General features: G+C 39.8%; 1 protein-coding gene across 3 annotated transcripts in view; it reads left to right on the forward strand.

Moving 5' to 3' along the window:
- chchd6b (coiled-coil-helix-coiled-coil-helix domain containing 6b) overlaps positions 1-16483 on the forward strand; it is a 54064-nt gene that overhangs the window by 14980 nt on the left and 22601 nt on the right. For 2 of the 3 annotated variants that reach the window (XM_069158105.1, XM_069158097.1), the window contains exons 5-7: positions 3143-3163; positions 6802-6885; positions 14220-14290. In XM_069158105.1, coding sequence (XP_069014206.1) covers positions 3143-3163; positions 6802-6885; positions 14220-14290 — 176 coding nt within the window. The remainder of the gene's footprint in view (positions 1-3142; positions 3164-6801; positions 6886-14219; positions 14291-16483) is intronic. The other variant, XM_069158113.1, reaches the window with a different exon arrangement.

Consider the following 16483-nt stretch of genomic DNA (forward strand, 5'->3'; position numbering starts at 1 on the left):
ATTGCTGTGGTTGGATAGAAGGAGCATCATTAATTTCACTGTGCTGCTACATTATTTGCCCCTTTTCACCTATGAAGTAGTTTTGTAGATGGAGGAAGTTTTTGCTTCTGATGGCATGCATTCCATTCATGGCTCCAATTTGTTGTCATGAAAAAATACAATATATATTTGGAGAGGGGAAGTTGGATTCACCTCTACTGATGAACACTAGTTACCTTCTGTGATTAGATTACATTAGATAGGATATCGTTTGAATATGGTGAACATTTCCAGACAGTGCTGCACTTTGGTTTACATAAGTGCTGCAAAAAATAGTTGCATCAAGACATTTGAAATGAAGTTGAAACCCCGACTTGTTTCTTACCTTTGTGCAGCTGGCTAATCATGGCAGGAAGTGGGTGTGAATGTCAGAATGTCCATCCATTTACCCATCTTCTACGATTTAACCTGGTTTGAGTCGCCTGGCAACAGGTTGAGTAGGTCAGCTCAGATGTCCCTTTCTTCTGCAAAGTTTTCCAGCTCCTCCTATCCCGAGGATTTTCCAGGCCAGACGAGATATCCAATCTTTCACTCTTTTCTTTAGTCTTTATGAATCTTCCTTCTCATCTTTCCTTGACGTCATGATGTTTTCCACCGACTTCAAAGAAAACTGGTCAGTAAAAAAATAGTACTTTTTACTATTCAACTGTACCCCATGTTTGAATGTCGGTTTTGGAAAGTTACAGAAATAGTCAGAGCTATTAAACCATCCAATCAGCAGTTCTGATCAATTTTACAGGCTTTTTTAGAAGAGGAGAAGAGAGCCGGTTCGTAAGCTGCTTAGACTTTGGTGTGAAGAAAATGGTCACTTTGGTTTGGGAGGTGTGTGTTAAAATTGTTATTGTTAGCATAAACTATCCTGGGTTCACTATCCACTGTGAGGCTGAGTTTCAGTTGAAATTTTACGTAAGTGTTGTTGCTATGGACACTTGCAGTTATCCACGCACAGTTTTTGAAATACGCTCAAACTGTTGACCTGAACATCTATTTGATACTTTACAGATACCTAAACCAAGAGTCTGCGGCTGTATTTATTTACACGGAGATGGTCGTTGATTAACTTAATAATACATTACTACATGTTCTGGCTTAATGGATCAAATCCAGGGGAACTGATGTATTTTCCTGGCTGTGTTTTTGCTAGCTAAGTTTATCCAGACTTTTAATGTTCACACTTCTGGTCATCAGGGAACTCAGAGCCACAAAATCAATGATTGGATGTACATTATCTGCTATTATCTGCTGTGGCCCATGGACTGCACCAAACAGCTTGGTTGTGTTTGTCTGCATCTGTAACACATAAAGCCCCCTTCACCTCTCTTCTAAAGTCTTTCATCTATGGAAATAGGACCTCAACACTCCTGTGAGCGCTCTGTTGGGGTTCACACACACACACACACACACACACACACACACACATACACACGCACACACACACACACACACACACACACACACACACACACAGTCACACTAGGACACATATTCAGTTTAGGGCCAGCCACTGAAGAGCAGGGAGGTTAAACAGATGGCATCGGCTGTATCCGTTACACAGATTACCAGACACACTCTTTCTGCTGCAACTGGCTTTGTGAGTTCACCTCATTTAACTGAATGGTCTTTTTATGAGGCATGGCAACATTACAGCCACCTACTGCTCTAATCTATCCCTTTCTGTTCCCAGTCTAATACCACACTGGGAGCACTTGGTAGGGAAGGCAAGGCACAATATGTTGTCCTGTTTATCTCTTAAAATTCTTTAACTAAACATTCATTTGGTGGCTGATGTGCTGTAACATAGAGTTGTCTAGCATATGCTGTCATATATTTTATGGCTGCATTCAATACATAAAAATATGCAGGTCTACAAATGATTATATAAACAGAGATATTAAGCAACTAATCTTCAGTTCCGGCTGGTCTACTAAAAGATATTGTAAAATAGACAATAAATATAAAACCATATAAAGTAACGTCTAATTAAATATTATTATGCAAACTAAAAATGGACACTTCAATTAGAAACAATTCTCATTAAGACAATACTTTTCCTTCAAGATGTGCTAAATGATTTGAAATAATTTTTGGGGGCTCATGCAAAAGCACAGACTGTCATGAGAGTTGTGTGCCATTATATGTTAATGCAAGGTATTAACTCATTACTACATTTCATCTGTAGTTTTTTTTTTTTTTTTTTAGCTTTTTAACAAAATGGTGAATGCATTCATTTGCAAAGCAACCAACACTGGCTACAGTGGCTACTCAAAGATTAAGGGAGGGGAAGGAGGGGAACTGTTTGACTCACTGGGCGCCGAGGGCCAATATTTCAAAATTGGTCAGAATTGAAGTGTCTCCGATTGGCTTCATTTTCTCACTGTCAAATAATCCATGTAAGAGGGTTGGCTGGCCCGAGTCGCTTTGGAGAGATGGGCCCGTACATCTGATACAAACGGATGCCATTTTTGTACACCAGTAGTACATTATTGTGTCACAACAAAGGTATCCACTGCCAAAACCTTCCCTTCCATTCTTCTTTTTCTCAACAAGAATTAAGAAGTGTCATTAAATTCAAGGCAGTAAAACAAGACATATGAATGAGCAGGGGTTGCAGATGGAAGGTTGACATGCATTGACGATGCCACCAGGATGACCAATGCAGAGAACGAGTAGAATTTCATATGTTGTTTCATTACTTTGGCAAACTACCGAGTCCATTTTGGGACATGTTGGTTTCATGGTGATACTGTCAGAGAATTACATCCCATACAACATCAGACATTTGGCAAATTAGGTTTTTATAACTAACGATTAGTCCTCAGTCTAAAATGTCTCTGCCACAAGCTGCACTAACCTCGTTCCCTCCTTGATCCTCCTAGTTCTTCTTCTGTTATTTCTTTCTCTTCGCTGGATGTTTTCTTATTCTCCACATAATGTGTGGTTGTCCCTTTCCTTTATCTATCTTTTCCTCACCTCTCTTTCTCACTTCCACAATATACTTGTCTTCTGTGCTCTTCCTCTGTCTCTATAACTATCTCTTCCAACCCTTTGCCTTCCTTATACCCTCTATTGTCGCACTAACCACTGTTCCTTCTCTCTCTCCTAGCCAGCAGATTTGAATGCCTGGGTAAGCAACGCTACTATTGCCAGTGCCTGATTTTTTATTTATTTATTTTTTAAACTTTTCCTTTGTCTCTCTCACTCTCTTTCTTCTCTATTCAAATGTCATGTTTTCATTGTGCATTAAAGCGAGGCTGCAAGTGTGCTGCCGCCACCATTCCACACAACAACACTTTGAGAGGTATTCAGCTAGAAAATTGCACATCATCTGTGCTGCTGGCAGAGGTGATTTTACACACAAGCACACATACGCACACATCCGTTAAGCATCAAACAGCCGCTGTAGAGAGAAAAAGCGTGGTGTGCACAGTATAGGGATTTGCAGATGTGCTCTTTGGGGACTCACGTGCCTGTTAAGTATGGATGAGATTAGATTGGATTACAATAAGTGTAGTGTCAATCAGTGTAAGTATGTGTGTCTCCATGTGTGTACCCACCATATGAGCAGAGGGTAAAGATGATCAGTGGATCAGGCAGGGAAGATGTTGTTTTTCTATCTGATCTATATCACTCTCACTAATGCACAACTTGGAAACAGTAATCAGTCATCATTACACTGTGTGTGTGTTTTCTAATACAGTCTTTCTGTTCCAGTACTACATAAATCCAGGCCCCAATTGCTGCCTCACCGGCAACCAGTTTCATTGTGCTCATGCACCATATCATGTTCATACTGCTGCTAGCACTGCTTCACTCATTACCCATAGTGGTGAGAAATAATGTGTGTTCATGAGTGCTGTATGAGCACTGATTGACAATCATTTTGAAACATAGACACACATTTCAACCTCTATAGATTACATGTGTGCAGAATTTAACCATGCTATTAATTCCATGCTTATATAACTCCCTATATCTCTTCATAAGGTGATGTAATTTTGCCATTATATACGACTCATTGTGCAGCTGTTGTGGTTCTCCTTTGATCACCTCCATACTCTCCACAGAAAACTTCTATACAGTTAATGGATGTGTTCTGAAAATAAAATTGAAATTATGTTTTCATATGAAGACCTACAAGCACCATATTGTCTATTTAAACACATGACTTAGTCACTGTTTATTCAAAAATGTTTCTTGCTTTTATGTTCCAGGTGAAAATCTTTGTTCTTTGTCATGCTGTTCAGTTTTTTTTTTTTTTATTCAATTTATTTTTATTTTCAATGTTGGGAGTGGACAGTAGACAATGAGATGAATAAGTAATACCCAGTCATACTAAACACTGAGCTCACGGCATGATGAAAGATCCCTGTACTGTCGTGTGCTTGTCCTTCAGCTGCCACATGCTTTGACAGTGCTATCATTTGTTCATGCAGACCTCATGCACCTCTCTTCTGACTTTAGCTTTCTGTCGTGTTCTGTTTATGAAGTTATTTTGATAATTTATTAATTTGAACTTTTGTTCCATTTTTAAAGTCATGTAAGGATACTGAAACACTGTGAAGACTCATGCTGATCAAACAAGGTGTCTTCATCACAAAAGTCACATTATGACTTTTAGAATATTTCAATTAGAAAGTAAATCTTTAGTTTAAATCCCCCAGTGCATGTTCATTTCTGACTTCAAGCTGATCTGGCGACTTGTTTTCACGGTGTATCTTTTTGACGTCTGCTTCCTGTCTTCCTCTGCTTGCATGCTGCTTCGCCATGGCCCAAACTGTGGGTCTTCCTTCAGCCAATCCACCATCACGCTGCCTGTCAAAGCTTGGCTCAGCGGGCCTATTAAAGCCTTTCACCTCATCCTAACGCCAGCGATGCCATGTCAGCCCCTGCTACAGCTGTGCCAGTCTCATGCCACCTGAGTAGTTTTGTAAGTTTTGTTACATTTCATGGACCCGCCAACGAAGAGCCGTTCTGTTGTGCGTTACTTTGCAGTGTGGATGTTATGGGTTTTGTTTGTGTACTATCAGAATTTTTCATCAAACATTATATACTTATAATGTAATGATATACATATAGAGTAGTGGATGGAGTAGGAAACATGTAAGTTCCTGGAAACAACACAGCTTTAAATACAGCTTGAATTTTATGCTAAACCACACACATGGGGACGGTATAATCATATTCACCATGGTCTCCCAAAATGTCAGGGTTGTTATGTTTTGTTCAATGAAAAGATGCCGAGCCTCTAGCTTAGTTTACATTATATGGGCAGAAATTTGGACAGTGTAATTTATACAAGTGCCAGTTTAAGACCTGATACATTAGCTCAGATGCCTACTTACATCATGATTGCACAGTAGTAGAAACAGTTCCAGTGACTGCAATGGAAAACACGACAGTCATCTGTAGAATCAGTAAGTCCCTCCAAAAATATTTCACAATGCCTTAATGGACCACTTAAAAAATACAATAAACCAAAAACATGTGTAACTGGGGCTAAAAACCAAAGAAATTACAGACTGAATTTCCTTGAACTACAGGCATGATTTTCAAACATTTTAAACTGAATTAAAAAAAAAAATCTAAATTGAACTCTATGAAATAAGACTCATCTTACCATTACCCTGTTTACAAAGGCTCGAATGAGAGCTAACTGCTGATGTGACAATATTTGTTTTTGTCGTTGCTGTCATGACAACACTGGCAGCAAACAGCTATTGCACACATGCTGCGTCATGGGAAATGTATATCCTTCAATTGAAAGTGGAGCATCATAAATTCTATAGATAAAAAAAAAAAAAAAAGGTTTGACTTGTTTTCCACTCAATTTTTAGCCCCGTGACTCAGTTTTGGTCCCGACACACGAGTTGAGAAATCTCAAATTGCGAAAATCCATACCATCAAGTGTGACTTATGTGAAATAGAAAAAAAACTATGAATAGTTTATTTTTATGGGGCTCTGTACTTGATGTCCCCTGAGCGTGGTTCTATATCTTGTTTGGAGCTTTGAATATTTGAGGCAAAGCTCTCTTACCGATCTTAATGTTATCTATATTTATTTATTTATTCATTTATTTATTTTTTAAGCATCTGCAGTGGACGAGGGAGGGGTATGTGCTTATGCGCCTAATCTCCTCAAAAAAATGTGAAGTAGAGTTGATTGATACCTTCAGTTCTATTTTAAATCATAACTCAGATGCGTAATCAGAGGTGTCATTTGGTCTATATTTTTCTATTTATAAGAAACCAGTCATGTTATTTTTTTGGGCGGCACGGTGGTGCAGTGGTTAGCACTGTCACCTCACAGCAAAAAAGGTTCCGGGTTCGAATCCTGTCCTGGGCCTTTCTGTGCGGAGTTTGCATGTTCTCCCTGTGCTTGCGTGGGTTCTCTCCGGGTTCTCCGGCTTCCTCCCATCATCCAAAAACATGCACCTCAGGTCAGGTTACCTGGCGCCGCGCTAGTGGCAGCCTGCTGCAGCATCTCCCCCCTGAGAGCCCCCCTGCTGTAGTGAAGAAATTTCCCCTCGGGGATTAATAAAGTGTATCAAATCAAATCAAAATCAAATGTTGGTGAGGGAAAGCAACACGTTGCCTCCTTTCATTGCCCTTCAACATTTACCTCTGGTTGGTGTCCCAAATGTGCAGCATACATGCATTTAAATACAGGAAGTGAATAAGTTGTTTTAGCCTACTACTTTTAGCACCACTTTAACCACTAAGTCTCTCTCTCTCGCTCTCTCTCTCTCTCTTTGTCTCTCTCAGGCCAAACAACTGGAGATGAAGGAAAAGGAACTCGCCGGCATATCAAGTTTCTATAAGGAGCAACTCGAAATTCTGGAGAAAAAGGTAAATTTCCCATTTTATAAAATTGTATACTATGAAAAGGAAATCACCAGAACTCATCTGATACGCTTTCTCCATAAGCACGTTTCCTCAAATGTGTTAGTTGCAGTACATCAGTTGAATTCCCAGATGTTCATCAACACAATTTTTGCAAAATGGATTGCCACTAATTTGCTGTCATGGTATGTGACATTTTTGAAGAAATTACATGATCTTATATATAGCAATAAGAATGTAAATCTCTTTTCTTAACTTTTTTTTCTTGATTTTTTTTTCTGTGGGTTAAGATTGACCTCAGTAATGACATAAAAATATCATGTCGGCTTTTACTGAAAAGAAATCTTGACAAATCAGAATATCAAAACAAATCTTAAAGCGACATATTATTCACTCTCCCTGGAGATTAAAATCGTGTTGAAATACACGACCCTCAACCCCATCTTGTAAATATCAAGTCAACACACCGGTATCAAAATGTAAATTAATTGAAAGTTTCAGCAGGCACGTATGAGTCACGCATCAGCTGTTGATGGACCAGCACTCAAGAAGGGTTTCTCAGATAGCTTTAGATGTCTAATGAAATGGTCTGTGCTTTTCTCATCAGCACAGTATGTTCTTTCACCAGCAACCCTGTGGTCTTCAAAAAATGGAAAAAAAACTAAAAGCTGCTTGTTGGATGCTTTTAAGAAATTATGTCCTATGTTTCCTCATCCTGAACGCTAATGCGTCATTGATATTGTGCACCCTGTAAAAGCCACCAGCAGCAGTGTTTTGATAAAGCTTGCTTGTGTTTTCCACAGTAAACTTGGGCAGATTTGTTAAAAGATTTTGTGAAGAGCTGTGTTTGGCACTGTGACTTTAAGGAAGGAAGAATCGGCTTTTGGTCTTAGGGATCTGCAAATGGTGGAGGAAAGCGATAATAAAGCTGGAAAGTAAAATTATAGAGCGCAAAAGAAGTAAAGAAACAAAGGAAACAAATCAAAAACACACATGACAAGCACACTGAAATATTATTCAATTCAATTTTATTTATATAGCGCCAAATCCCACCACAGGTTATTTCATGGCACTTAACACATTAAAGTCCTTACAGCAACACTTTACATTATTATACAGAGAAACTCAACAATTCAACAATTCCCACATAAGCTAGGAGGGAAAAAACTGCTCCTTACGGGAGAAAAACCTCCAACAGAGGGAAGGAAAAACTCCCTCTTAACAGGAAGAAGCCTCCGACAGAACCAGGCTCAGGGTTGGGTGGCCATCTGCCTCAACCGGTTGGGGTGAGAGGAGAGCATATAACAGCATAACTAAGGGTTGGTTCATTATGATCAAAGATTGTAGGATGTAGAGGCCAGATGAAGCAAATCGTTTCTTTTTTTTTTTTTTTTTTCATTAAGGATGCATTGACCAAACTGACATCAGAGTACACAATGAAGTAATGAAAAGGTAACAGGCAGACACACATACACTCCCACACTGTTTCCCCATCCTGTTTCTCTCCTTACACCCACAGCTCTCCCTCAAGTGTTCAGCAAAAACTCTTTGGGACTTGATTCCCTCTCCACCCATCCCCTCCCCTCCCTCTGTCTCCCCTTCCCTGCGGCAGGGCCCATCAGGCAGACAGGGGACCTTATCTAGTCCCTGGCACTCGCCTCCTTTAGGCCTCTGAGAAAACCTTTTACATAGCCGAGTTAAATGGAAGGGCCCCTGCACGCCATGCAGCAAGCTGCACACGCTGCAATGCTTGACGAAATAAACTGATTGGCAGAAGAGTGCAGGATGCTCTATCTTTCTCCGCTGGCCGCAGCAGTCCCTTTTTTCTATCTTTTTTTTTTTCACCGCTCAGTTGCTCGCAGCTGACCTGCATGTGGATGAGGGAGGGAGAAGGAGGGTGACTGAGAGGGAGCGATAAAGAAGCTATATGGACTGTGCATTAAACAGACAGTCTATCATGAGCCGGCGTCCAGCGTCCATCCCCCTCCGTCTCTTCCTTCATTTTCTGCTCTTAGCACTCCATTCATTCAGGTTCTATTTATGCCCCGTCTCCATTTACCTGCCTATCTTTCTTCCTTTCACTCTTTAATACCTGTTGAAGAATTCCAGTTAGGATGAAATATACAGCTACTTAAATGTTAAATTGTGACAGGCACTGTTCATATACAAAAATGCAAAACATAAGCAGAAATAGTAATACCATATATTATGCTCGTGACATAAATAATGATGAAATAATGTCTTTAAGAAAGGTTTCCATAGTTTAGCATTGACACATTGTTAAGCCCTCGGCACACCGAGCATTATCATCCTTCCTGAGTGATTTAAGTATGCGAGTTCACACCAGGCATTATCGTGCGTCTTGTGATTGGATCTCATTTCTGTCCTTAGTACACAAATGATGTAATCACATACATAAGCACATGACCACATACAGAAACAAAGAAGAGGAGTGGAAGCAACAAGCATTTAACAAAAAGAGACATTTTTGCTCACTGGAGCCTTATTTTAATCCATATTGGAAATTTACGACATATTTCATGTTTGTAAATGTCTGAACAAAGTATAGTGAATTTGTAATTCACAATCTGAACCATCAGGACCCGATCAGTTTAGCTCAGATTATCTAGTTATTTAAGCAGGTTACCGGCTCTGTGCTGTGGTGGATAAATGAACGGTGTGAGGAGGCAGCAGATCTTTCACAGCTGTGGGTCTGATGTGAAATTAAACGAGATAAACTAAAAGAAAAAAAATCTAAAGTCAGAGGAGTCTTTAATGAAAAAAAAAAGTCATGTAGACAGCCTCTGTTTTTAATCACTAAATAACTGCTTTATAGCCGCAAGTTTGCAGGTAAATCTCCTGTTTTTGTACAGGATCACGCAGGATATTTTTTCTGATAACAAAAAAAAAAATATAAGAGCAGATAGAGATCTTCAGATGTAATAACTGTTTGAGTGGAGGAAAAAACATCCAAAACAAACACACTGTAATGTGACGGTAACACTTGGAAGCACCAGGTCAGATACTTACACAGGGACGTGGCACCTGGAGCTGCATCTCTGTCTGTTCCTTATTCAGATGATGTCAGCTAAGTAGGTGTTCCCTTAATGTGGCTCAGTATGTATTTGCCATCACACTGCTAAATGAATGTGACCATATGCATCCCAGTCCGCCTCCGAATGTGGTCTGAGCATCTCAATGCGTCCTGGCTGCGTTCACACCTGCACTTTCAGCTCACCACTTGTGATCCAATCACCCAGGAAGGATGTTCATGCCAAATGTGTAGAGGGTCTCAGATACGACCACATTATATTTTTGTAGAGAAAAAAAGAACATGCACATGCAGACACTCGTGCTCAGTTAATTCTACTGTGGATGTCTTGATGATCTGAGCCAATTATTTAAGCCAAACAGCTAGATTAGAAGGAGAATCCACTAGTAATTGGTGTGTGATCTTCTCTTGAATCAACATTTTACTTTGGCTTAGCAGCAGCCTTTTCTCATAGCCTAATAACTGTGTGTGTGTGTGTATGTGTGTGTGTGCGTGTGCGTGTGTGCGTGTGTTGATTACCTGTGTGAAAACACACTCGAGTGTCCAGTTTACCGAAGGGATGAATGATGATAACACACTATTGTGTTTGTCTAAAGGCTTCGGAGGCTGTTTGAGTCCACCACTGACACAAATGTGAGTGTAAATGTGTGGTTATGTACAAAGACTATAACACCTTCTGAACATACCAGTACATCCTCTAATTCTCCTTTCTCCCGATCCTCACCAGTCTCTCTCTCATTTATTTTTGGATGCCTCCCTAATCTCTCCGCAGTGTAAAGGTGGAGTATATCTGTCTTTCTGTGGCAACATACCCTGTGACTCTGTAAACAAGTCTCACTTTTAAATTCACCTCTTTTAATCCCCCCCATCCCCACCTCTTTGTCGACTGCTCCCTCAGAAAGAAAAAAAAAAGAAAAATTAATCCGCCTTCGTCCAACCGTGGAGCGTGAAACAACCCCTCCCTGACAATCCTGACATCAGCCCATCTCAGTCCACAGCTCCTGGAGGGTGTTCAGACAAGTGTGCATGCAAGGCTCATGTGAACACAACCACTCACGTACAAACACCGATTTAGTCACACACCTGGATGTATGCAAGCTGATACACAAATACAGCACACATGCACCCACACTAATCCCCTCCATGAGCTTTTCCAACAACCCCAAAACCTCGCTTCCCCCCTTTGAGGGTTGTCACCCCCCTTTTCTGTCTCCCCACATTGGACTTTTGTCCCCTTGGGTGGAAATGACTGGGAAGAGCTCAGAGTGTGTATGCCAGTGATAGTGCTACCACTTCTCTGGTGTCATAAGACCTGAGCTAGGACTGTTGCTCGGCGTCTGTTCTGTCAATAGAGGCAGAATATCATGTTGATACACACAAACACAAAGCAGTCCCCCAACATTTCAACTGGGTAAGCTGTACCTGTTAGACCAAACACCGCCATCACACTTCTATTCTTTTTATTTTCCTCTCATGTACTTGTTTTATCCACATGACCAGAGACAATGATGTGTACCAGTAGCTTTTGCTGCAAAATTCCTTCCATAACCATCAAATCTTTTCAATTTTCTTCAATGAAAATTCATCTGTTATGTGGGAGAGATATGATGTTTTAGCTGAAAACAAGAATTGCCTCTCATTTAGAAGACTTGTGAGATTACTGAAAATCTCCAAAGAATACATGATTTGCAACAGTAAAAACAGTGTTTGCAAAGCATTCTTGTGAAATAATTGGCAGCATGATAATCAGTCAAACAAATTGTTGTCATTGCATGCCATCAAATTAAAGGAGTTCTGTGATGTGAATTTTTTTTTTTTATTCATTAGTGGTGCATGTCCTGGGATGTCCATTTGTTTATCTTCTTCCAAGCGGGATCACATTATCAACCACCGCCTGACCCCTTCCAAAACCTTCAAAACAGCTTCAGTAGGAAACACTAAGAGACATTTTTCACTGCAGGGACTTTGACTTGTCACAAAGCACAGGTGTATTAATGATGGCTACATTCACCTCAGAGTTGGTCCTGCTTTTGTGCTGGAGCTTTTAATTGAACTGAGCTGTCATTAATTCTATCCGTACTTTCCCTGCTGTGACGAGTCAAAATGTCTGCCGCGAAAAGGTCTATTGTCAGCAAGAAGTTCACTTTACCCTTAAATCATCTACTTGCTGGTGCCCCATACTCTCTGCGTCCTGCATAATCAGAGGCACCCATGAGATCAAGCCCCTGTGGAGCCATTTTTTTTGTAAAATTTGTGTTATCTTCATTCGAACACTGGGTGCCCCACAAGGCAACCATAAACTTTCAAGTTTCAGCTGAGCTTTCCTCTGAGTCTTCCCACTGAGCCCCTGACCTTAGGCTAAAGGCTAAATCACTAACATGTGGCTAACTTCTTACCATATATTCCCAAGGAGTCTGCCAAAGTATTAGCTAACTCCTATCCAACAAGAAATGAGACTTGCTGTCTCTTTAATGTCCATGAAACCAGGGTTTGGTTCCCAGAACTGTCAGATCACAGGTTCTATTGGTAATAATGTAAACCTAGTAGATTAATAAAGTATCTTCAGAGGTTCCAATGTCTGGAATTGTTTTGCTGCAAAGGTACATGATGCTACGATGAAGCATACTTGACTTTTAGTATTTGGAGTTGCAGTCGTTACCCCCCGTTGAGATGTGATATTTAAGCCTCGTCCATACATTGTGAGTGGGGAGACTTGGTGACAACGGGAGTCTAATCCTGAGTCCTGTCCTGGATAATCCAATATAACACAGCTAGGAAGCATAACTGGCAGGGATAAAGTCTTACACCTAGGGATGTTTGGTATTTCCACTTTCTGAATTACTGTGGCAGCCAAAAAACAGGACACAAAGTCAGATAAAATAGGAAAGGTAAACTGTATTTGGACACATTTGATAATGTGTTCTAATGTACACTGTCAATAACTTGTTTGCAGTCCACAGTTAGAAAAGCAAAGAACATTGATTCAGCATTATACTCCTGTATTATTCTTGGACTCACAATGGACAGTTTAAAAAGCATTGATGCAGCAGAACCACAGAAACAATATTTTTTTTAGTCCATGCAAACTTTTTCCTTGTCAAACCGGTGATGCCTTCATTTCCCACAATGCAACTTGACCACTACATCAGAGTAACATTGACTAAATTGATACTTGAGTCCCTTTCCATTTTAGTGTCTTTTTCAGAAGTACAGAAAAGAAAATGATAGAGGGGCAGATTATTCAGGTGTAGTGACTACTCACAGATAGGATTAAGGAAAAGATGCCTGTGACATTACTTGAGTCTTCTCCAACACCAGACATTCAGATCAGAAATAGCATGTCTGTGGATCAGCTTGAAATAATGAGATATGAAAATGACTCGAGGGCACTGGAGAAGTAGAGGGCTCGGGATTGTGGGGGAGGTTTGTGTTTGATCCCATCTCTTCTCTGCTCAGTCACTTCAATTATCTTCCTCTCCTATCACCCCATCTATTGGGAATATAGGGAATAATTAAGTAAAAGCTTTAGCGCCGTGGTTATTGGTTTAAAATGGTGATTACTGCCCTGTGAATGTGTGTGAGAGGGTGGCGAGAGAGATTTGCTTTGTGTTTGGGGTATTCTAGACAAACTGTATTCCACGTGTTGTGAAGCCAAGCCTGTAAGGTGATCATCCATCTTACAGAGGTGATGATTTTAAATACTGTTTTGTACTGTGGCTGGAAATCTGTGCCCCTTACCCATTTCTAAAACTATTTATACTCCTACCTAGTCAGTATATCACCTTGTGAGCAGCGCCTCAGACCACGATGTGGTGTAGTTAACACCATTGATTGTTCACGTAAACGTGGGCCGTATATGACCTTCCCCGCGAGGCGCAGCCTCCATCTGTGTTGTAATTGCTATTTAAATGCCACGGTTTCTTGCATGAAATAAAACATTATAGAGTACCAACGGACCATCAACAATCAGATTTGTAAGCAAGCTGTAAAATTAAAGGTCACTAATTTAACGAATGTGACATTTCCAATTGGGTTTTATCCATTTTGCTGGTCATTGCTGGCCAATTAGGGCTTGAATTAAAAGCAAAAAAAAAGTGGTTGAAATTGTAGTCATGTTTTTTTAAATATACTTTGTTAGGATCTAATTTATGGGACCTAATTTAAAGACTTAGACATAGTGTATCTTATTTTTTGTTTTGTAAAGCAGCCTGCCTGAGTAGCCTTATACTCCAAAATAAAGTCCTGAATTCACTCTCACATTTCTTTGTGTGTGTCTCTTTGCCTGCAGAACTTTGACAACTACAAGGAAACGGCTGAGCAGTACAACCAGGCAGCTACGAAAGCTGAGGCTCACATCCGGTAATTATAAACACTATGTTTGTGGAAAGACCCATTCAGTACACTCATAACATTGTTACTCCATCACTGCCTCAGTCCTTTTGTTTTTAAGTGTATCATAGGGTAAAGCAATTGACTGAATACACCTGTGAATAACCTATGAGTTGAGGTTTAGACTGGTTTCTTTCTCTGGGCTAACCCTACAAATCTAACTGGAAGACCGACACTGTATGGCACAGTAGAAAGAGATTCTTAGCACAGTGGATCACAGAAAGAAACCAGGTGAACAGCTGTCAGAAAGCAGATGTGGTCAAAGACCGAAGTGTGAAGGCAATTTGCGACATTGAGATTCAATTAATGTGAACACCTCTCCTCCTGCAGCTGCCTGACTGTTAAAACAGATTTCTACACATAGTAGTGAGATTGGGTAAAGATTTGCTATTTATCACTCCTTGTGAGTCCAACCGCATAATAATATTGTGACAAAATTCTTAAACTAACATTTCAAGATTTACTGTTTTCCTCTCTGGATAAATAATGGGTAAAAGGTTTCTGAAGTGTTTGCAAGTCAAAATACTTCAGAATATACACGTTTAATAAATTTGAATGTGCGTCTACTAAAACATAAAATTATTTAGACTTTGTGTAAAATTGTAATATTGACTTTTAAGATACATTTTTTACAAAAACTTTCTACATAATGCTTCAAGGATTTTAGAGACACTTTTGTTTATACCACCCACTACAGTTGGGTGTCATTCTGTTCTGTATATATTATAATTTTGACATTAATATGCTCACCTTGGTTTTCCTTTATAATGACACACCTCGACATTATCATTTATCTTCTTGCCTCTACTGGCTTTGCGGTCACAGCAAGAAATTATCAACAACTTTCCCTATTCAATGACCCCAGTCTACTCTGAAGAAAACAGAACCACTGTGACTTTGCAGGAAGCAGATGTGCTCCTCTTGGAAAGCAGAGTTCAGACCTCACCTCTGGTCAAAAATCTTGTCAATTTAATTCAACACTAAACTGCTGCAACGCTGGCACTGATGGAGGATGTGGGTCTTGCCAGATTTACTGTATGCCTCTCTATAACAGCCATTCTCACGGCTTTTTTTGCCATTTAGTCAGAAAGCCATTTTTCTCCTTTCATTTTTTTCCCTCTTTTTCTGAAATGATTATTGCAAAAAGCTTTTAGTTTTCGTAACACATGCTTTTTCACCCTTGCTTCAATTTCTTACTGAACATCATTACGTCTAACAGTAGTTTAAATTAAACATCTCCAGGACAAAAAGCATAAAAATCATCATGTAGGCCTTTATCTTTCCCCCAGATGCCAGCAGTGTTACTGTGAATGTAACCAAGTATCATATAACTCACCCAGAACACACAAAAAAAAATAAACAGAAGATTTTGAAATATCTGTGCACAACAATAATAATTTAATAACTTTAATTATTGAATCCTGAGTGGCTGCTTTAATAACACATCTGAATAGATTAAATGGATTAATCTAAATAGATTAATCATGATTGATGAAAATAATACTTGTGCCTCAAGTCATTAATGGGTTGGTTGGTTGATGTGGTAGTGCAGAACTCTCTACAGTATCACCTGCATCTGCCTACATCTGAAATGATAGACAGTCACCATCTGCTTAGTTCACAGTCCTGCTTTACCTTAAAAAGGCAATCATCCAATCCGTCCAAAGATTCTGGTCACATGGTCTTCCCCATTCCCAATAATTTGAATTGTCATACAAGGAAAAAGATTTAAAACACAGCAGTGCTGAAAGTAAATGTGTGAATGTTATTATTATTATTATTATTATTATTATTATCATGAAGTCAGCAGTGGAGTGAAGCACACACTAAAGTGGATTCCTGGAAACAGCAAAAGGAAAAAGTAGGTGCTTGGTCTTTTTGCCAGCTTTGTACTGTATGATGGGCAGTGACCTCATCTACAACGGTGCCATCCTCATGCACCTGCTCCATTGAATTTAACAGCATACAATTCTAGTCCAAAATTTTGTCCAAATGATTACATTCGCGAGGACTTGCTATTGTCCATAGCTGCATGGAAGAGGTTAGAAGATCACCTCAGCACCAGTTCGCCGGAGGAAGAGCATTTTGTCCTGCCACAATGTGCTGCTATTATTTTTTCAGTACACAAACTTTCACTCCTTTCGGCCCTTTTTCTATCTCTGC

The sequence above is a fragment of the Embiotoca jacksoni genome, unplaced genomic scaffold, assembly GCF_022577435.1.
Source record: "Embiotoca jacksoni isolate LCO1_2020_lvr unplaced genomic scaffold, fEmbJac1.0.p SCAF_1, whole genome shotgun sequence".
Taxonomy (NCBI): Eukaryota; Metazoa; Chordata; class Actinopteri; family Embiotocidae; genus Embiotoca; species Embiotoca jacksoni.